At 46.5% G+C, this 22,899-nt stretch overlaps 1 protein-coding gene across 1 annotated transcript in view; it reads left to right on the top strand.

The window, feature by feature from the left end:
* Window positions 1–203: 203 nt before the first annotated feature.
* Window positions 204–22,899, top strand: part of ST6GAL1 (ST6 beta-galactosamide alpha-2,6-sialyltranferase 1) — a 34,310-nt gene continuing 11,614 nt past the window's right edge. The window contains exons 1-3 of the mRNA XM_009319173.1: window positions 204–230; window positions 18,666–18,793; window positions 19,910–20,583. Coding sequence (XP_009317448.1) covers window positions 19,959–20,583 — 625 coding nt within the window. The 5' untranslated portion in view covers window positions 204–230; window positions 18,666–18,793; window positions 19,910–19,958. The remainder of the gene's footprint in view (window positions 231–18,665; window positions 18,794–19,909; window positions 20,584–22,899) is intronic.

The raw sequence follows: 22,899 nt of genomic DNA, 5'->3' as shown, positions 1-22,899 counted from the left end.
TCTGGTGGTTTCTGATCAGTCTCATGTGGCTGTCTAACATCTTTCCCTTAATTTCTTCCGTAGGCTAGAGAACTCGATTAAAAGGGAGACGGTAGCATGAAGAATTGCATGCAGAGCATGGATGTGCTCCTCGTGGTGGCATCTCCTACAGATCTTACCTGGCAATCTGCTTCTGCCTGGAAGGGTTTGACAGAAACCGCTGTGGACAGCGAAGGAACCTGGAGATGAAGGTGATGACTATGACTCTTTCTCTTCTTTTCCCTGCCCCTCTTTTCCCTTTCACATGCCTGCAGCAAGAGTATGTGGGCGTGACAAGGCCACATACATTCAGAGGCACTGCTGTTTGCACTGGGGCTGTCTCGTGCTGCATGCAGAGTTGGGAGGGCGATAAAGAAAACAGGAAGGGTTCTCTGCCATTCCCCTTGCAACTATCCTGTATTTCTCTTTTAAAGCAAAATAAAACATTCTGCTTCTTATGGGAGCCCTTGTAGATGTTGATACGTATTGGTTATGCCCCAGAGATACATGTCTAAGATCGACTGAGTATTCTGAGTTGCATAAAATTAATACAAGATGTGTGCTGGGGCTCAATTTGGTTAGGGTTTTCCCCAGAACCCCTCTGGGGATATTGCTGGTGGTACTAGATTAGGGTAATTAGCCAGTTGCTTTCACAGCTGACCTCTGCTGAACATGCCTGCAGTGCTTTCGTTGTTGGTGCCACTACTTTTCCTTTCTGTCACTCTTCCCTGCTGGCATCCTGCCCCTTATCACAGTGCTGCAAGCCTTCAGCAGCTGCCTCCTGGGATGATGAGCTAGTCCAAAAGATCCATATCGCGTATTGAATATTCCTAGAGCTCTGTGCTTCAGCTTTGGCCTGATTAGTCCAATAATTGTGTGAATGCTGCTACCCTTTGGCATACAATTAGTGTACACCATAAGGTGTTGATCATGCAAAGCAAGACTCTTGGGCAGACTGAGCCATTGCAGTGACTGGGGAAGGTGGTGATGCTGGGACCCCCCTTTTCTCTTGTGCATAGGAAAGCTAACTTGGTAGGGGGCATTTTTAGAGGTGAGTGCAAATACAAGTATTGGGTTTATGCCTGTTTTCACGTGTGAAGAAAGTTTGGGAGGATCTCGTTGTATAGCTGCTTCTTTATAGAATCATAGAATCATTAAGGTTGGAAGAGACCTCCAAGATCATCGAGTCCAGCCGTCAACCCAACACCACCATGCCCACTAAACCATGTCCCTAAGCGCCGCATCTACCCGTCTTTTGAATACTTCCAGGGAAGTATTCAAATCCTTAACTTGCTGGCATCAAGAGTGCCAGATGTTGCTCTCCACTTCCTCCTCTGCTGGAAACATGCTAATCTCCTCTCCTCCGCTTAAAACCTGAATCTTTAATACAGAAAATGCACCACCCTTTCTTCCTTTCTGGCCAGGGAACAGTTCTCCCTCGCAGTGTTGTACTACCTTCTCCCTCGCAGTGTTGTACTACCTTCTCCCTCGCAGTGTTGTACTACCTTCTCCCTCGCAGTGTTGTACTACCTTTAGCATTGCAAACTGAAACGCTTGGGCTGGGGTGGTGGAGCTCCAGCAGCCTGCCTACCTGGGGGCTGCTGGATTTCCATCCCCAAAGGGGGCAGAGAGCAGCCAAAATTTGCACGGATGTCAAGATGGAGCGGTATGGGGCCTGGGGAGCATTGGCAGAAGTGGCAACGTACTGCTGGAGGTAGGTGAGTGGAAAAGAAAGAGCGTGGCACATTGCCTTGGGCATCTTTGGCAGCTGCTCTTTTCATGGGGAAAGAAGGAAACTAAGCTGGAGACAGCTTGACTTCTGCTTAGGTGGGATTTAAGTATAGAATAGAGGATCAAAAAAGCAGGTCAGCCATGGAGGTCCGCCCCTGTAAAACTTTTTTTTTTTTGGAAACAAGGTTTTTAGTTTTGTTTTTCTTCCTTGTTCCTCTGTGGAAATCCTCTACTTGCTGGACGAAGATGTGTCTTAGGATGTGACCTCAGGTGGGCTGGTGAAATAGCAGGATCTTCTGTAGACATGGGAGTCATCCTCTCTCGGGAGATGTGGGAGTGCGGGGTAGCTCTGTGTGCATGTGCAAAGTACAGATATGCAGCAGTGACTGATTACTATTATTTTGGCCTTGGAAGCTAGTCTTCAGGACAGCTGAAATCTAAGGCCAAGCCAACCTCTCAAGCATAGGTTCACTTTTAGTGTAGAGATACTCCTTGTCTTATCATACTTTGATAACACTGAACTGGAGTTACCTTCCATTTGTACCAGGACAAAATCTTTAGCCCCTTTTGAAACACTCAGAAGTCTTCCTGTTGAACAGCCAAACCCAATCCCCTGTTACTAAATACGGTTTCAGACTAGGCAGCCTGGTTAGGCCTAGCTTGTAATATGCAAAGGCTGCTGGGGGAGTTGAATATTTGAAAACCAGCAAAATGATCAGCAGTTACGCTGTTTAATATGTTAGTATCTGAAATGGAAAAGGGCCTTTTCTCTTTCCTCCTTCGGGCACATCTGAAATAGGGAAGTAAAACTAAAAACAGGAACACACCTCCCCTTCAATCCCAGTGCTCCATGTAGCTGTGTGGGAGCCTCTGACTCCTGCTCCTTTAGAAAGTGGCTTGTGGCTGAGCAGAGCCTGCCCACTGGAGAAGAGGGACTGTTGATGTGTTAGGTCTAGGTGGTCGAAGGCGGAGGAGAGAAGGACAGGGATGTGCTTCGGTGTGTTGTGTCCAGATTTAGCAATGATTCTCCAAGGTGGGTGTCCAGACCAGTGGCGCACGCTCAGCAAAACCTTGGACCACATACTAAAATACAGTTCCCTTTACTGATAATAGGATGATGCATATGTAATCCTATTGTGTAAGATTAACAGAGTAATTAATTCTGTGTACTTGATGCTGAAGTGTGGTGCCAGCCCATCTGCTTGGTTTTGCTGCAGTTTTGCATGTGCTTTAGAGATAGCTCCACCAGCGCTATTGGTTTGGGGCAGCTTTCTCTATCAGGAGTTAGCTGTTGGTGTGTGTAGCTCTGTGGCTGCTCTGGTGTCAGCCTGTTTCCGTATATTCAAGGCTTCTGCAGAGGTCCATGCTGCGGTACACTGTGGCAGAAGACACCCATCTCAGACATTGTTTTGCACTTGAAGCATCCTGTGGGACTCATGCATCAGCTCTGAAACATCTTGGTGAGCAGAGGACATGAGCCCAGAACAGGCACTTCACGCAGGGGATCTGGGGGAGATGAGAGAAAAGCTGACCAAAAACGCAGATAAGGAAAGGACTTCGAACAAGGAAGGTTTGTGGAGAGTGGGAGGGGAGGGCTGGATGTGGGTATACAGATCTCACCAAGGCAGGAGGGCAGCTGCCTGCCACTGCACTGTGGAGAAAGGCCACGGAAATTAGGGCATCCCCTCCTGTGGTGCCGATGCTGGAAGGGGTGTGAAGGGCCTTAGGGATGATTTCCTATGAGGAAAAGGAAAAGTCTTGGAGATGCAGACACAGTAGGAAGGCACCCAGTTCCTCACGCGTAGCATGTATATCCATCTCCAGCTCTTGTCCCCCCCCTCCACGCAGTGCTGTGGGGACTACTTAAAAATAGTTTTTTTAAGTACCGCTGTCAGAGGAGCGGTTTTGCCAAGCACTAACCACCAGTGCTGCCACGTAAGTGTTTGATTAGATAGTGCAGAGCACAGCGCTTTCATCTCCCCTGGCAGCAGTGGCGCCCTGGCGCAGTCAAAGGGCTCGGGGGAGCCGGTGCCTCTAGACAAATCATGGGAAATTTCCGCTCAGCTTCTCTGTTCTCACACAAATTGTTTTTCACCTCTTTGGGCTGTAATCTGCCAAGATCTCTGAAAGAGCTCTGATGTTTGGTCAGCTTGTAAAGACCTCCCAAAAAGGACAAAGGAGATTAGCTGCAAGTGTGCTCATTTCTGAAGCACTGATGGTCCATCCTATTTGAGATGGCTACAGATAAAGCCTTATGGAGATCCAGACAAGACAAGGCTTTATACACAACCCAAAGTGAGAGGAACCTAAAAACTGGGGCAGGCTTATAATTTTTACCCCTGTAGTTTGGGAAAAAAACTGAAAATTATTGTTCCTAACAGACTTCAGAAAATATTCATCAAACTGATGCATTTTTTCAACTAGTGATTTCTATATTTAATAGAATCATAGAATCATTAAGGTTGGAAAAGACCTCTAAGATCATCGAGTCCAACCGTCAACCCAACACCACCATGCCCACTAAACCATGTCCCTAAGCACCTCATCTACACGTCTTTTAAATACTTCCAGGGATGGTGACTCAACCACTTCCCTGGGCAGCCTCTTCCAAGGTTTAACCACTCTTTCAGTACAGAAATTTTTCCTCATGTCCAATCTAAACCTCCCTTGGCGCAACTTGAGGCCATTTCCTCTTGTCTTATCGCTTGTTACTTGGGAGAAGAGACCGACACCCACCTCGCTACAACTTCCTTTCAGGTAGTTGTAGAGAACGATGAGGTCTCCCCTGAGCCTCCTGTTCTCCAGTTCCCAGAACCCCAGTTCCCTCAGCCGCGTCTCATAAGACTTGTTCTCCAGACCCTTCACCAGCTTCATTGCCCTTTTCTGGACACGCTCTAACACCTCAATGTCCTTCTTGTAGTGAGGGGCCCAAAACTGAACACAGCATTCGAGGTGCAGCCTCACCAGGGCCGAGTACAGGGGCACGATCACTTCCCTGCTCCCGCTGGCCACACTATTTCTGATACAGGCCAGGATGCCATTGGCCTTCTTGGCCGCCTGGGCACACTGCCAGCTCATGTTCAGCCAGCTGTCGACCAGCACCCCCAGGTCCTTTTCCGCCAGGCAGCTTTCCAGCCACTCTTCCCCAAGCCTGTAGCGCTGCATGGGGTTGTTGTGGCCAAAGTGCAGGACCCGGCACTTGGCCTTGTTGAATCTCATGCAGTTGGCCTCGGCCCATCGATCCAGCCTGTCCAGGTCCCTCTGCAGAGCCTTCCTACCCTCGAGCAGATCAACACTGCCGCCCAACTTGGTGTCGTCTGCAAACTTACTGAGGGTGCACTCGATCCCCTCATCCAGATCATTGATAAAGATATGGAACAAGACCGGCCCCAAAACTGAGCCCTGGGGAGCATCGCTTGTGGCTGGCCGCCAACTGGATTGAACTCCATTCACCACAACTCTCTGGGCCCGGCCGTCCAGCCAGTTTTTGACCCAGCGCAGAGTACACCTGTCTAAGCCGTGAGCCGCCAGCTTCTCTAGGAGAATGCTGTGGGAGAGGGGGTCAAAGGCCTTACTGAAGTCCAGGCAGACCACATCCACAGCCTTTCCCTCGTCCACTAGGCGGGTCACCTGGTCACAGAAGGAGATCGGGTTGGTCAAGCAGGACCTGCCTTTCATGAACCCGTGCTGGCTGGGCCTGATCCCCTGGTTGTCCCGCACATGCCTTGTGAGCGCCCTCAAGATGAACCACTCCATAATCTTCCCCGTCACCGAGGTCAGGCTGACAGGCCTGTAGTTCCCCGGATCCTCCTTCCGGCCCTTCTTGTAGATGGGTGTCACATTGGCCAGCCTCCAGTCGTCCGGGACCTCCCCCGTTAACCAGGACTGCTGATAAATGATGGTGAGTGGCTTTGCGAGCTCCTCCGCCAGCTCTCTCAGCACTCTCGGGTGGATCCCATCCGGCCCCATAGACTTGTGAGCGTCAATATCTTCAGAAGGAAGAAGAAAAATTCAGAGGAGATGACTTGTAAAAGTAATCTCCCATGACAACATACAACTCTGACCTATATGCCTGTTGGACAGCTTATGAAAAAGCTTTTATTTCAGCAGTTTCTTATTGTATCCTGAATGCATTATTACCTAATTCAAAAATAGGTGGGAATAGGTATGTAAGTACATGCGTATATGTATTTGTTATATATTGTAGAGAGAGCGATACATATTTCAGTGGAAGCAGAAGAACCTTAGCTGAATTGGCCCAATTCTTGAAAATTAAAAAAAAAAAACAAACAAAAAGCCCAATGAAATGCGAATTAATAATCCAAAAATAGTGTGAGAAGGCTTTGCTAGGCTTCTCTGTTGTTTTTCTTTGCTTTGATATTGGAGTGTTGGAGCTCCTTCTACATGAGAGGAGATACTCTAACCAGTATACCCAGGGCTTGGGGGCTCTCTGCCAGTTTTACCTCAGGGACTACTGGTGTGATGGCCTGAGGATGGAAAAGAAATTGGTGCCTCCTGTCAGGAGACGCCAGGATGGCCAGGACTGCGTACCTTCAGATGCCTGTGCAAGCTTAAAGCATGGTGTGGTAGCAGCTGAGCTCCCATCCTGAGAAGCTGGAGGGGGAGATCGTGGAACAGAGTGCGAGGTACACTGCCGGTAAGGATCCCTTCGGCAAGAAGAGGGAGGAAAGTGGAGATGAAGGGTCGCCTAGGATCAGGTCCCACAAGACTATGGTGGCATTCCCAAATAAAAAACTTAAAACTTGTCCCTTAAAAGCGTACTGGAGTAAAAGTAGGCAGATTTGTTTAAATAAAATGAATGAGTAACTTTTAACCTAAAGCCAGATCAAAAGTCAGCCTTGTTCAGTGAACTTTAAGCCCAGTGCTTTTCCACTTTGAGCTTGGATCAGATGTTGAGCAGCAAGAAGAAATGGCCTTGCCTCAGATAAATTGGGCTTGTGCTAGAGGTGGCGTGAGACCTCCCTTGCAGTCTTGAGCACCGTGCGGGATGTTACAGTGTGTGAGATCACTGGTGTGTGGAAACACCCAGTTCTTGTTCTAAAGCAGTTAGGCATGGTGTGTGTCCCCGGGGCATCCTGTGAGTCACCTCCAGCAGCTGGCAGTCACTGCCGCACATGTGGAACATCTCGGCTGGATTTCGCCAAGTTTCTTGTCTGCACTGAAGTGTGTCTGCTGCTGGGATGTGGATGGTTTTGGCACTTATCTGTGCGGTCCATTGAGGCTTGTTATTCTGAGATGACTGTAAATAGTGTTTGCTGCACAGCCTCATCTTGGAGACAAGTTTTGCAGTATTCTGCACCTTCTCCCTGGTTTGTAAAGGTTTGTTTCAACCAAATGTCAAGTGTGTGATGCTGCAGCGCAGTTTGCTTCTTTGGGGGTGGGGGAAGCCCCAGCAAAGCACTTTGGCCTTCTGTGTCTGGGCTGTTGAGATGTTACTTGAAAGAATTGGGTGGGTTTTGGGATTAGGTTTCCTGAGTGGGAGTCATGCAGCGTAGATTTGATTAACATTGAAGTCGAGGGCATCTACTTCAGTGATGTACTTTGGGTCAGGACTGCACTGTCGAAGCTGATCTGCTGATAGCCCCCACATGTACCATGTTTCCATCCATACTGGGAAGACGTTTCTGATCAAAGAGGGTTCGAGTCAGGTGAAACCCAACAAAAAGAAGCTTTCGAAGAATGGTCTAACATCTAGTGGTTGCACCAGCTACTTGGGTTACTGCATTTCCCAGCAGCAGGACACCAACAGAAGTCATAAGAAACACGCCCTCCCACCCCCCTGATTTTTTACATGTGCTTTTTTGAGCTTCCCTTTAGGATTTACTTGGTGAAGAAGGTGAAGTTGGGATTGGCAGTGCTATGAAATGGCTGATCTGAGGACAGAGCTGAGTGATAAGGCAAAATGCTGGAAGAACTTCAATATTTAAACAGAACCAATTGGTGATGTTATAAAAAGAAAAATTGCAGTACAGAGAAACTTGGGTTTCTCTTGGGCCATGAACTCTGCGAATTAATGCTGTTATGTGTGTGCTCATCTCAGGGCCCTCTAGCTCTTATATGCTAGGAAATGGCTCCATTTTTAGCAGTTATGTTTAGAAAACAAGGTGGGGGTGGGGAGTGGAGTGTTGTAACTAGTAATGGAAATTTTCAGTGGTTGAGAATGGCCTCTTCTGAAGCCATCTGTCTTAGGCACGACAGATGCCTGACTTCTATGTTTGGGGGGAGTTTTTCTTCACGGAAGAAGTCTGGTGTGTTTGTGGCCAGGTGGCACTGAGTGGATGGGAAGAGAGCTGTGTGCTCGTGTGCAGGAGTCGAGTGCCTGGCAGTAACATCCTCTTCCCGTATCTCCTCCCTCCTCCTATATCTCATCCCTTCTTCCAGTGAAGTGCTGGCTGCTCCTGGGGGGAGACAGGGATCTTTCGTAGCTCTGTGGGAGGCTCAAAGAGCTTTTTTTAGGTCATACAAGAGCTCTCTAAGACTGCTGAAATGTGTTGTGCTAAAAGCAGTACGGGAGCCAATATTGAATGGAGGAGATAGGAAAATGTCTGGGGCCTCCTTTACTGCTTTAGGGAGTAACTTATGTTTTTGTTGGAATTATCTGTCTAGATCTCTTCCTCCATGCTGTAGGTTGCTACCTGGCTTTGATGAAAAACACATTTGTGCTGAGATGCATTGGTTGTCTGGCTTTTTTTCTGCTTTCTCAGCCATGCTGCTCTCTGTTTCGTGCACCTGGCAGCGCTGTGCAGCGAGCCCTGCATGCTCAGCTGATCTGCCATCATGCTGTGTGTGAGGCTTGCACACTCAGCCTATGCTGTTTGCACTTGTGTGTCTGCAATGCCTTCAGAGGCTTCTCACAGGTGTGTCTGGCACAAGTGAGCAGGAGGGTGGCTGGCTACTATGCAAACCCAGGGAAGATGGGCCACTGTTAGTGACACCCTGGGAGAGCAATATCCTGCAGATTTCAGGAACTGTTGCTGCTGTGGGTAGTGACCAAGTTATTCCTGTCTGTGCTTGGGCCAGTAAGGCAGTGCCACGGGGTTGGCAGAATGGGTTGGCATCCTTCATAGTGGAGGCACAAACTCCCGTGTGCATGAAATTTCTGTGGCCTTAAATACCGGAGGGGAGAGAGCAGCCTGCTTCAAGGGGAGGTGTGTGGTTCAGATCCGTGGTGGATCCGTCTAGTTGCCATCTGCAAGCTCTGCTGCTGGACTTATTTCTGAAGTGCTGACCATAGGAAGTGAGTGATGTGTTTTGGGGCAGGAGCTGGGTAGTGCTTTCCAGGCTTTACACCTGCTTTTCTGATAGAGGAAGAAGAAGGCTAAAACCACTTGGAGTAGGAGATACTAGAGTGGAGAGACACTAAACTGGCCTTTATTGCCTTTTTGGCCTCTCTGAACCTCAGTGAACTTTAAATGTGTTTTAATTTCACAAGCGCGGTGTTTTCCTCCCTCCAGCAACTGTCTAGACTTGTTGCACTTCAGATCACTTGCTATAATGCCCATAACCACACTGATCTGTCACTAGAATGCTGTCAGTGTGTGTAAGTGGGGAAGAAAAAGGGAATTCTTTGGATAGGTTGTTCCTGGCACCATGGAGCTGCCAGATGCATGGCACGCTCTGTTTGGGAGCTTATAGCTGGAGCCGGTGCTAGGCTGTGCCAGGTCCTCCATCCCACTGAAGAGTGGGCATTGCATGCTGTTTTGAGAGGCACCTGTTTGCTCCTGCAAAGTGTTCTCTGTGCTGGATCCTTAAGCAGAAGACATAGTCTTGGGTTTGGGTAGCAGGTACCATTGAACGTGTTTTCCTTTCCTAAGTGTCGGGGGGGATGCTGAAGGAAGCAAATAGCAAGGAGGTTTTAAATGAAGGTTTTATCAGGAAAGTTACATTAATGTTTTCTGTTTTTATAAATACATATGTGAAACTTTGAGGTGGGGAGGAGTGTCTTAAGCTTTTTAAATGTCTCTAAATATATCTAGGCACCCAGATTTGTGCTATATGTTTATATTGCCTATGATTTATAAAGTTGAATTTTATTCAGGCAAGATCACTTCCCTGGTGACATTCTTGTGGGCTTGTTGACGATAGATACATTTGAAATGATGCTAGAAGGGGATAGTGTTACCAGATGAATAAATCAGACTTGTGTAAAAAACAGAGTAGCACTTGCTGTTATTAATGTCTGAAGTCCAGCCATGCCATGAGCTCCCTGCGCAAGGATGTGACTCGCTGACATACTTGGCAAAATGCGTATTTGACATCTGCTACTGCAAATATTTTGATTTTTGAGAACCTGGCTACTGCTTCAACAGTGAGCGGTATCTGGGACTTTGGAGTATATGGATTCCGGTGTATTTGCTACCTTGGCTGCTCTGCTGCAGCCTGACACTGAACTTGGACCAGGGCTTCCTCGACAGCTTGTGTTGAGTTATACCCGGCTTTCCTGTGGTCATTTCAGTCTCAGTTTAACCAGTAGAACTGATGATGCGTGGTAGAAGCGGTATCAATTTAGCTTACCTAACATCGTGGCTATGAAGAGCAAAAGCAAGCATTTTTGGTTTGTGGAAAAACATCTGATTATTGTGACGTGTTTTTTTCTGCCTCTTTTTCTGTCAGAGACAAAATAGTTAACTGTAATTTTGATGATCCATTTGTCTTCCGTGCCTCAAGTTCCTTGCATAGAAAGGAACTATTCTGATTTTTGCCAATTGAAGTGCTTGTTAAATAATTTTTCTTAGAATTTCTCTGAAAGTTACTTGCTTTGATGGACTCTAATGGGCGTCCATTCTAATATTCTCTTTATCGCCCTTGGGACTTGCCTCTTTTTCTCAGCACCTGATACTTTTTGATGAACACTCTTGACATCTGTATGCCTCTCTTACATTATAAAGTATGGATTTCTTACTGAAAACCAATTTATTTTAAATGTAATGCAAGAAGTGTTTTGCTTAACATAGAGGAGTTTGAATAGTGCTTTCTGAAGTCAATGGCCAGAATTCCCATTTTACTTTTGTCCTCCAGTGAAGTTGGCATGTCGGAGCACTGCTGTTGAGTGCCAGCCCTGCCATCCCTGACAGGAATGAGCTCTGGGTATGAAGAGGAAAACCTCAGTAGTGCTGCTGGACTGAAAACTAGCAACGGTAGATGCACAGTTCTGCAAGTTTATTTCACTGTCTTATGTTAAATTTAATTAGATTCTTCTCTGAGCAAGTTGTAAAGAGTTATTGCGTTGTCCTTGAGGAGACAGAAAGACATGGCACTCACCTGCAAAAGGCTGGCGTCAGAGAAATATTATCCTGAAGGGTAGTGTAGCTGCAGCTGGCACAAACTGTATTTATTGCCCTGGGGCCATGGAATACCAATTATATGTCTTGGTGCCCAGTGATATTTGCAGAGGCATTAAGTGTTGACCTGCCACATGCTGCTAATTTAAAACAAAGAAGTGCTCCCCTCTCATTTTGAAAGATAAACGTCATAGAGAAACACGACTAGGGGGGGAATGAAGAAGTGATTTGTTTGATTTGAAGGTGTAATGTTCCATATAAAATAAATAGCCCTAAATGAGTGATCGCACCCTGGTCTTTAAAGCTGGGGGTGGGGGAATTTTTACTGTTGGCTTCAGTGTGGGAACAGTTATGATAAAGTGGACTGATAATGAAAACCTCACTTGTAAAGTCATGACGCTGGTGGGTCTGGGTATGGGAGGAGAAGCAGTGCTTTTGGGAATTGGTGCTGTTCATGGTATGGTGCACTTTCTTTCTCCTTCTTCAATTTGAACATGAAACCGGCAATTTTAGAAATTGAAAAGGTTTGTTACCAGCAGTGGTCTCCAAATATCTTACTGAGTGAGGCTTCCATGGGCGTGTGCCCATCATGAAATGGCTTCTTATGTTGAACTGCACTCTGAAAGCTCCCGTGGTGGCTGTCTTACTGTATCCGAGCGGGAACATGCTGCCAGAGCCTGGGGCCTGCCTAGGGCATGCTGGCACCCCACACAGGTGGGGTTTCTTTCCTGTCCATTACTGCTAACAAGGAATATTCAGCAGGTGTCTGTCTGTGGGGTAGGAAGCAGGGTTTTGTAATGGAGAGGTGCTGGTCTCACAGCTCCACAGAGCTTGGTCCTGTTCTGGAGCTCATAAACATGCTGTCCCTCTGGGCGAGGAACCCACCAAGCAAGAAACATGTGTATGGTATTCTCCACCATGGCATGCCTTGATAATTATTTTTTCCTGTCTTAAGAGTTAAATTGTCCTTCCATCTTCATGCACCTGCAAAGGACCCTGCAGTAGCCCATTTTTCCCTTAGCAAGCAGGGTCAGGGTCTGTTACTGCTGGTCCAGGGTGATGGTTAGAGTTTGTGGCTTTGCAGAAGCAGAAGATACGCTTTTTGGTGTTAACTGCTTTCCTGACAGTTGGAATGAAGGGTGGTGATGTGATACGCTTGTCGGAGCTGAAGGTTGTCCCTCTGTGGATGCCAGTCTCTGAACAGGTAGGCAAAGGGACAGGAGGACCACCCCTTTTACAGTCATCAGCTATTAGAGCAGCATGGCTGTGCTGTAACACTGTTGAATCCCTCCCTTCCTCTCTTGGTACATCGGTGTTGAAGATGGTCTCCGCACATGCGTGGTTGTGTCCACTCCTGGTCTGGACAGGAGCACAACAGCAAACAGAGGCTCACTTCTTGGGAAAGCAGCTTCTTAGCCCTGTGGGTGCTGCTAGGCATACTGCTTCTTGCTGCAGCCACAACTGTTGGCATGTCCTTAACTGCATGGGTTACCTCGTTCAGATGCCCTGGAGTGGATTTGTCATTATGTATGTCATACTTGCTAATGTAAAGTGGTTTATTAGAGCTGAGCTCCAACAGCTCCAAACATGCACTTCATTTAAGACCATGCCCTGGTATGGGCTGGTCCTGGGCCAGAGCTGTGCAGGCATCCTGCCAGGATGGCGGGAGCTAGAGATGGGAAGCCACAACAGCGTGGGTCGCCTCTTGCCTTGGGTCGCAGTGGCCGATGGTGACCGTGCAGTTCTGCAGGTGCCTGGCAGAGCATCTGCGGTGACTGAAAGCAAAACTGCTGCTTTTTAATTAGGGCAGAAGGGGAGGCAGTGTGCTGCTATGCAGAGCCACCCTCCAAAAACAACACGGGACCTCAGAAAAGAGGGGGAATAAAGGGCTGACACAGCCAGAAATGAAGGCTTCTGCCTTTATTAAATCCCAATGTTTATTGACACATAAAACCAAAATGAAACACATGCTTAAACTTTCCCCTGTGCCTTCCCCCAAAATCTGCCTCTCCTGTTCTCCTGGAGGATTTTTTTCAGCTGTGACAGCACCGTATTTTTTTCTGGCACATGCAGACTAATGGAATGATTTATTTCATTAGCAAGTGAGTTGTATAGCTCCTCAACGCGTCATCTGAAATTTATCCATGTTCCTCACTTAAAGTGCTTCTTTTCCTCATTCTCCAGTAAAAATTCCTCATTCTCCACTTATTTTTTTGTACTGTTTGGTGGCATTGGAAGCACTTAAGTGTATGGCTCAACAGATGTTTTATTTTCACAGCACAGTGATGTTTTGGAAAAAACCCAAGAATTGCTAGAAGTGAGTCTTCCCTGTTTATATATTTACAAAATTGAAATACACACAGTTGAATTGACAGACCAGGCTGAATAAAGTATCAGAGACATCTTCTGAAACTCAGCTCCAGAGGGACAGATCTTTAGCTTGAACAAATGTATTATCACCTTTCATCTGATGTATTGAGTATATGAATAGTATAGCTTCTTCATTTGCAAAATGGCATGATCATAGCTTGTTAATACTATAAAGGTTCTTGATAACTTTTTTTTTTCCCAGGACAGGAGTAGGGAATTTCAAGAGCAGATGTGGATTTGCGGTTACTTATCAAATCCCAATTTTTTTTCCTCTTCAGTTTCCTTGGGTGTGTTATTTTATTTTGAATGGAGGGATTCCTGCCCTACACTTCCATGTCTTTCCTCTTTAGGTATCCTCTTTTCACACATGTTCACATGAACTCATTCTGCCCCTGCTACCAGCCACTGCTCTCTTCACAGGTGCTTTACAGAGGGTGCTGGGTGGAGGAAAGGGTTAGTACCGAGAATGTACAAAAAAAGAATAAAAAGGTGTAGTTGAAGTATAAAATGTTCATATGGGGGAGCATAAAAACATTCAAAAATACACCAGCAAAAGCTGGGAACAAAGCTTTACTGCTTTGTATTCATACACAGCACAGTTGTGGGTACAGATGGAAATGCATAAATGAAGGAAACCTGGAAAGAAATGTAAATGGTCCAAGTTTAAATATGAAATAGTTATCGCATTACCCAAATAAAGACTGAGGAACAACTTGCTAAAGTAAAAAGCTTTTGCGTGTACATCAGAGGCAAGAAAACTGCAGGTGAATGATGCTGATGTATGAACGGAGGCACCAAGGAGAGGCGTAGTAGAACAGGTGGGATGTGATCCCTGCATGTGCCCATCCCCAGGGGTTGCATCTCTCAAATTGTTGTTTAAATTAAATTAAAGGTGTTATTTGACGTGATTGCGTTTCAGAGGGACTCTGGTGGGATCCATTGCTTCAGACCAGTAAACATAATAAAAATAACTAACAGCTGTAGAATATGTAAGAATTAATGGAGAAGTCTCACCTGTTTGCAGAAGAGTCACGTTTCAAATCTACCTGCCTGTTTCCTCTTCTCTCATTTTCAGAAGTTAGTGAACCTCGAGAGAGGGAAACAGCATACTTGAATTTTCAAGGTTTTGATGAGATTGCTCACCAAGAGCCTCAGTAAAAAAAAAGATCCCTAAGCTGTCGTGGAATGAGAAAGTTCCCATCCTGGATTAGTGACTGCCTAGCGGGTAGGAAACCAAGCGGTCAGGTTTCACAACATCACAGAAGTCCCACAGGGATTTGCTCTGAGATCTCTGCCATTGAGCAGCGATAACGGATCTGCACAGGAGAGGAGGAAGGGCTAGATTATGGGCTTGGCTGGCTTTGTCTTCAGAGGGCTGCCAGGACCAGAGAAAACACCGAGCAGCTGCAGAGGGATCCGGCGATCCTGGGTGACTGGGCAGCACAACGGCAAAGGAAAGCCTGTGCTAGCAGGGGTAAGATAATGCTCTTTAGTCGTATTTTATTCCTGCCCTCCGCCCTGTGCTGGGGACAACTCTCAGTGAGTCGGTGCTGCTTGCAAAATATCCTGAAGTCATTATTGACAGCCTAGAGCTCAGGGCTTAGAAGCAATCACGAAGGGAAGTAGAAGTGGAGGAAGTTTTGAAAGGAGAACAAAGCAGCCCCATTGTTATTTTGCTGCCGGACCATGTGGCCTGAGCCTGTGCAGCGCGTCCCCCCCTGTGCCTGCCTTGAGGGATGTTCATGGGCTGCAAACAGTGCCGGGGAAGTTGACCAGGAGAGTCGGAGGTATGGAAAAGCTGCTGTGCAAGGAGGGATTGGAACAAGCAGGATTCAGCCTGGAAAAGCAACGAGTGGGGAAAGGAGGGTGTTAGGAGAGGTGATGCAACCATGAACAACGTGCAGAAAATGAAGGCAGAAGGATTACTGTCAGTGCGATTGGGTTTGCCGGTGTGAAACAGAGAGGAGGGGTTGTCTCTGCATGGTGCGCGACTGCAGAATTCATTGCCTTGAACTGCTTGGGAAATGTGAGTGGTTTCAAGAAGCAATTAAACAAATGTGCAGAGGATGGGCATTGGTACAGCTGATGACACAGCTTTTTGGAAGCTGTGTGCATTTACTGGAAGAGAAATATATTCATACGTTTGTCCATACTTACGTGATTTCTTTGTGTATCTGCTGTGAGTCACTGTAGGAGACAGGTAAGGGCTTGACAGACTTTCTGTTTAATGAGGTGAAGACACTGTCGTTAGCAGTTTTAGGGTAAAGCCGCTGTGGGTTGTGGAAATGGGGATTGCCTGGTGTTCTCTGCCAGGGCACTGCTGGCTGCAGCTCCCCAGGTGGACAGCAGTGTCTGGGATGCAGGAGGCGGCAGGGCTTTCACATTCTTTTGTACTTTGATGATTAAGACCTGAGTCCAGTGAGGTACTTGGGCAATAAAGGTTAAGTATAAGAGTGTGTGGACAGGATATAATTCCCTGACTGCCTTGAAGATACTGCATCACTCACTTGTTCTCTGCACAGGATTAATTTACCCCCAGAGGACTTGCAGTGTGGGCTTAGCCTGTCTGCCAGTCAGCCAGTGCTGCACCCCACAGCTGCATCAGCTCTAGGTTTCAAGAAGGCAGCAGCTATTTGTTTAAGTATTATTATAGGTTTGGGGTATTTTTTTTGTCCTTTCTTAGTACTTGTAGCTGACACCTGTGCTTTATGTAGGTCATAAGTTTCCGTCACCTTGAGAAGAGCATGTTTGTATTAACTGTTGTGATACAGAAGCGCACACAAGTGACTTATCTAAAGGTGTGGAAAGAGAGCACCACCTGTGGGCTATCCTACCTTGCCTGGAAGAGCAGCTGCCTTCCCACTCCACAGAAAAGGTTTGGTGGCAGAATGCTTGAGAGGGACCTCATGTTAGGACACTACTTATGCAAACAAAATAAAATCATATCTTATGAAGTAGTAGTAATAATTAAACTGAACTGCAGTGAATCCATGGTGAATGAAAGGTACCTTGAAATGTTGTGGCTCTGCTAAAATGTACTTGCTTGCAGAACCTACTTTGTCAACTTACAAATCAAAGCAAAGTAACTGTTCACATTGCAGCAGCATGCACAGTCATCAAAGGCGGGGATCACATTGTGCTGAGTGCTGAAGGTGAGTTTTCCAGGTTCCATTGTGTGACCCAGGGAGGAGAGGAGGTGTTGTGACTTGTTGGGCATCCTCTGCTTTGTGGCATCAGGAGGAGTGTCCCAGCAGGAACTTGCAATGTTGTAAGGTTGTTCCACTGTGATGAACCTGCCACTCCTCTAGGTTATCCTAGCTGTGGGAAACAAAAGCTGATGGTACTGAGATGTGCCTGCTATCACCTACACCTGGAAACCCCTCAGGAGAGGCTTCTGAAATCAAAAGCATGGCAGAGCCCTCCAGGGCCTGGAGTGAAGAGCTCTGCTCTGCAGGGCAGCAGGGCAGCCGGGGCACCTTCCATGGTGTGGAGGCTCTGTCCTGCCTGTGCAGAAGATCTTGGTTGAGTTTCCTGGAAGCCAGACCCTCATCTTGTGTAAAGTACTACAGCGTGAATAAAGTCAGGTTGGGGCTGCACGAAGTGTGGTCGGAGGGAGGTGTCTCAGAGTTTTGTACTAAGCTGACACTGGACAACTCTATTTCGGTGTTTCTTTCTCTCTCGATTTGGAAAACATTGCTGTCCAAGTGTGGTTTGCCTGCAGAGCCTCCGACAGCATGGAGGCTGACTCAGCGGTGCTTTGTCCTTTAGCAAGTGGCTTTTGCAGTCTTCTGCCTTCACGTGGCTCTTTCTGTTCCTGAAGGCACCAGGCAGACACCGAGTGGGCTGGCCCACTGTTGTCTCCAGCTGTGGAGGGGATGGGGGAGAGGCAGGGGTGAGAGTGTCTTGCAGAGACCACAGCAGAAGAGGAACTGTAAACAGCATGGGGAGCCTTACATTAACTCCTCGCAGAAGAGAGTGCGGTGATGTCCTGCATCCCCTCCTGACACTCCCCCCTTCCCCAGACTGCTGTACCTCTGTGTCTGAAACCATACTGGCCAAAAAGACTTCAGCGTGCCTTTCTAGCGCTTGTTTCTCAAGCAAATGAAAAGTGAGATGGTCTGTCAAGGCAGGGGAATGATTTCAATAAAAACTAGAATTACTTGTGCTTCTTGAATCTTTTTGTTGTTGTTGTTTAAGATCTGGAGGTAAAACAATGTTTGCTTTTCAATTGTGGGGTGCTCTGTAAGAAATCAGGTTGAGCTCCTTAATAGAATCATAGAATCATTAAGGTTGGAAAAGACCTCTAATATTGAGTCCAACCGTCAACCCAACACCACCATGCCCACTAAACCATGTCCCTAAGCGCCTCATCTACACATCTTTTAAATACTTCCAGGGATGGTGACTCAACCACTTCCCTGGGCAGCCTGTTCCAATGTTTAACCACTCTTTCAGTAAAGAAATTTTTCCTCATGTCCAAAATAGAGTTAAAAGAAAATATAAGTAGTCAGCATTAGGATGCTTTAATAATTTAGTATTTAATCCTGTGAAGGGTAGCATTTGTGATTTAGCTTATGTGGCATTGTACTGACTCAGAGGTCCTGCAAAAGCAAGCTACTTCTTGAATTGTATAATACTGTGAAATCTCCCTTTCTCTTGCTGCATTTCCTTGGTAGAGTGAAGCTGTAAAGTCTAAAATACATTTGTCTATTTTGTGAAGATCTGTGGATTAAGACATATGTTATACGGCAACTTTTCATAGAACTTGCTCCAAAAAAGCAGGGAGTCTTCTCTGCCACTGCATTTGAGGAAGAGTGCATGAATTGCCCAAAAATAGGCAGTAAGATATTACCCTAGGAAAAGTTAGCTTTTCCTTTCCCCTGTTTGTTGTGTTAAGCGTCAGCATTGGGATTTTTTCCTTCACTGTATTATGGGTGTATCCACTGCTCAGAGCCTTCTCCACAGAGAAGGCTGTCAGTCTGGTGGGAGCATAGACCAGGCAGCCTGCGAACTGGTTCCTGCTTTAGCTGAGAGTAGATTTCAGACTAAGAAGGAAGATGCCCATTTTGAGTGGGCATTTAAGCGTTTAAAAGGCTTATGTGGTATTAATGTGTTTGCTGCTGGCCCTTCCATGCCTGGGTAACAGCTTTTGTGGGACCTCAGGGCTTATCTGAGGAATACTTGCTCATCCCCAGAACCACAAGGTTCTTCCATAATAGATTTTTTTTTCCTCTTTTTTTGCAGGTGTTTCTTGAACTCTTCAGTGCATCACAGAACTGTTGTGTTTTGGGATATCCTGCTTAAACCCTCTAAAGAAAATTTGCTAACAACCAAAAATGACTTGAGTTGGAGAGCTGCTGCTTTATCTACAGGTACTGTGTTGGTAGCTCAGTAACTTCTCAATACCATGGCCTAGCACTGCTTGCTTTCAGCAAGTTGCTCAAGAAGGGAGTTGTTACTAGTGCCTCTCTAGGATGGGTAGTGATCTGCATGTGTTTGTCTCCTGAGGAGCACTGGGACACCTGCTGTCTTTATACTGCTCCCATGTTCTCGGATGCATCCTGGAACAGTCATGTAAGGAAATGAGCAGCTGCCCTCCTGTCTTCTGTGGTCCCGTGTGCTGCTCACAAGGTGTTTATGCCTCAGCATATGTTTCCTACACCATCCCCTTGTGCTGCCTATGTTTAGCTGCCCTTTGGGTACTCCTCCTATTGAATTGCCCCCTTTAATAACATGATGGGAGCTGGAGGTGTCTGCTAATATGAGGTAATGCAAAAGAGCACAGGCAGTGCTGTACAACAGCATTGCTTTCTCCAGGGGTAACATACCTTGAGTCATGTTTATCGAGGTGCATTTATGAACCCAAACATGCCTCAGACCCTACTGTGGATTAATTGGCTCCCAGCAGCTGTTTTAGTGAGATTTCATGTTGGGAGTACACTCAGCCCACTGCAGGCTTGCAGAAGTTTCCTGTGAGGTCACCAAGTGTGTCAGTATCAGGCTGGTGAAGCTCCTGGTGTTCATGAACTCACAGCTTTTTTTCTTCCACAGTTATATGCCTCATTATGTGCTTCATTAGTGTTCATGCCTATGGTCAAGTAGAAGGTCAGTTCTGGAAATGCTAGTGGTGGGATTTGGGTAATGGCTGGCTGAGGTGGGAGGTGAAGGAAAGCAAGGTGAAGACTTGCTGCTGGTATGATACTGGCTGTGTTAAACTTGACTGTCACTTGTGGAAGGGAATAGAAGAATGGTTTGAGTGGCAGTGGCCTTAGATCACTGTTAGATAGCATGCGATGGCTAATAGCCAGCTCAAGTCTATCCGTGTGATGTTTGAGGTGGTGGACTTTGAAATGAGATCTTTAAACGACCTGAAATTTTAAAATTGCCCCTCTGTCCTCCCTCTCCCCTCCCATTGCCCACATGCTGATATTTATATATATGCATGCCTGTGCATGCAGCCCTGACTGAGGTGTGTTCCTCTCTCCCAGGGCCAGCTTCCTGCCCAGTTCAGTGTCCCATTTGGATGCACCGTACACTATGGTTCACATCAATGTATTGAAAAAGTTAATGTGTGTTCTTGTGGTGATACTGGTAGCTCTGACAGTTTGCCTGTGGAGAGAGACGAGAAGCTACTATGTTCCTTTCAAGACCAAGAGTGATGATTTGCATGTTGACAGGACTTTGGAAAAATGGAACGCACTTAAATCACAGGGCCTTTTCCAAGAAGCAGCCGGTGAATTGGGCCAGATACCTAAAACCTGGTTTAGTAACTACAACAAAGTAAAAGGCAGCACCTCTGGAACAGCCGAAAAGTCCAAGAAAGCAGATGCTGTGAAAGTATGGGATAAGGACAGTTCATCCAGAAATCTCATACCCAGGCTGCAGAAGGTCAGAAGAAACTACCTGTCCATGAACAAGTACAATGTGACTTACAACGGAAAGAGGAACGCTGTTAAACTCAGCCCAGAGAAGCTGCTCTGCCAGCTACGGGACAGGGTGAACGTGACCGTGATACAGGGATCGGATGGTCCTTTTGATACCTCTGAATGGCAGCAATACCTACCAGGGAAAAGCCTCAATGAAACGGTGGGCCGCCTGGGTCGCTGTGCTGTTGTGTCCTCAGCAGGGTCTCTGAAATCATCTCATTTGGGACAAGAGATAGGTTGGTATCTTTCTATTCACATGAATTCAAGTAACATTGTTTTATAACTTACACTGAATAGAAGAAACCTACTGTCACACTCTTACCAGTAAGTCTCTGCTGTGGTCACAAAGGTGTTAAAAATAAGTTGAAATATTATCCTTAAACTTCTTCTAAAGTTAGTGAACATTACAGCCTAGGAGGAGATGGAAGTAATGATCAGACACTCCCGTCCTCTCTGAGTGTACACACTGCACAGTGTAGGCTGCCTTATGATGCCCTAGATCACAGTGCCTGTGAGCCTTAGACCTTGGGCAGACCAAAATGGGCAAGCCCCAAGGGAGTGGAAGGGGTTGGGTTGAGCTGAGAGGACATGACTTATGTGTAGGTAGTTCTATTCCAGCTAATCTTTCCAATTTTTGTGATCGTGTTGGCATCATCAGAGGGTAGTACTAACACTGGGTACCAGGGAGAGGTCTTGATTCCACAAGTGTTTGTTTCTTAAGAGGACTTGTGATGGGTTGCGTAATGCCAGCGTGCTCATTCCACAGTCAATGGTCAAAACTTTTTTATTCAGAAAGACTTCTTCAGAGAAGTAAAAGAAAACACTAAAGGGGAAAAAAACCCCGCTGGGCAAAGCCCTGAGCAATCTGCTCTAGTTGACCTAGTGTTGAGAAGAGGGGCTAGATGCAGACAATCTTCAGAGGTCCCTTCCAACCTCAATGCACTGTAATTCTTGCTTATGGCTTTCCAAAAGTGGCACTGCTTCATTCTGAACCATAAGGCAGTGGCTGAGTTTGAGTGGCCCAGAGACCATGGAAAAACTTTACAGGGCTTTATTTTATCTCTTCTTTAGATTAAGTTTGGTGATGCTTTGGAAAGTCTTATCTGACCATATTTATCTGAGGTTAATGCATTAATTAGTAAATGCTGAAACATGGGTCTTGTACTGTGGATTATAAAGAAGCAGAAGGTTTTGATACCAAAGCATTTTGTGTCTTTAAGCAAGCAGCATGCAGGGGAAACCAACTCTTCAGCCATCAACTCAGGATTTTGTGCCTGGCAGAAGATTTTCCTGTGCCTGGCAGAAGATTCTCCTGTGCTTGCAGTTCCCTCAGCTTTCTTAACTGAGCCTCAAACAACAATTAATTAAGATTCACACTTTGCTGAACTGCAGCTTCACTGCAGAAGTTTTAAAGCCTATGGGTGTACTCTCTGGTGGAAATTGTTTGCAGACTTCGGTGTGTCCCTAAGTTGTCTGTTGGATCAGGTCCTCTTGGGCTGCACTAAGCGGGAAGTAGCCTTCATCCTCTGAAACAAGTCGATAGCCCTTTAATACTTTATTCATGAATGACCTGGGCAAAGCCTTCAGAATCATAGTCCCCAGATGCTTGTGGGAAGGTCAGGGTTTTCTTCTGGTAGTTGCTCAAAAGTTCGCCCCCAAACTCATGTGTGCTCCACGGGGCAGGTGAAGTTGAACAGTTTGAAGTGTGTTAAAATGTTATGAAAGATGTGATGAAAAAGGTAGTAGTGGTGGTTATTAACCAGGATAGCATTGCCTCCTGGTAAAAATTACAGGTGAGAGTTGGTTGATGTAATTGTTTCTGCCTCTTACGAGTGTTTGAGGCCAGGTAGGTCAAGGCTTAGAAGTCAGAACTGGCTTCCCTTGAGTACCTGTCTTGGCTTATTTAGGTGTCTCTTGAAGTTCAGTAGCTAAAGGTTTCCACAGAAGTGACCTTCTGTTGAACACTCTCCTCTGACACAGCTGGCTTGTGCCCAAGGGTGTCTTTGTTAGACTCCAGCATACTGATAAAACTGCTCATTCTTCCGTAAGGGGACCCTCTCAAGAGCTGAGGATGGTGTTTATGGTGTGTTGTAATGCAGTCCATGCAAACGCTGCATTCAGTATCGGAGCAGCCAAGGTGTGCAATGGGCTGTGCTCTGGCTGCGGCACAGCTGAGAGGATGTCAGACGTGGAAAGCCATTTCTGTTGTTCCTATGGCAGGTCTTTGAGCCTGTCCCCGAAGCTGAAGCACCAGCTCGTTCCAGATCACAAGGGATGGATGCTGGACAGGTCACTGTGTAATGTGCCTGAGGCAAATGCTGTTAACTCCTGCTGGTGTCCCTGGCTTGCGTTCCTTGCACCTGGATCACAGACTTTAACCTTTCTGCTCAAGCAGTCATCTGTGCTAGTGATCCTGCAGAGTTTTGGGCACTTGCCGCCTTGAGCTGGGCAGGGTGAATATCGAAGGATTCGGAAGTATTAGGTGTTTTTATGTATGATTTTTTCCAGTTTTGACCTGACGTATTTCCATGTAGGAAAAGCCGTGGTTTTGT

Source organism: Pygoscelis adeliae, unplaced genomic scaffold (assembly GCF_000699105.1).
Source record: "Pygoscelis adeliae isolate BGI_AS28 unplaced genomic scaffold, ASM69910v1 Scaffold842, whole genome shotgun sequence".
Lineage (NCBI taxonomy): Eukaryota > Metazoa > Chordata > Aves > Sphenisciformes > Spheniscidae > Pygoscelis > Pygoscelis adeliae.
Note: the sequence above shows the minus strand (reverse complement) of the source record. Positions and strands in the feature narration are given on the sequence as shown.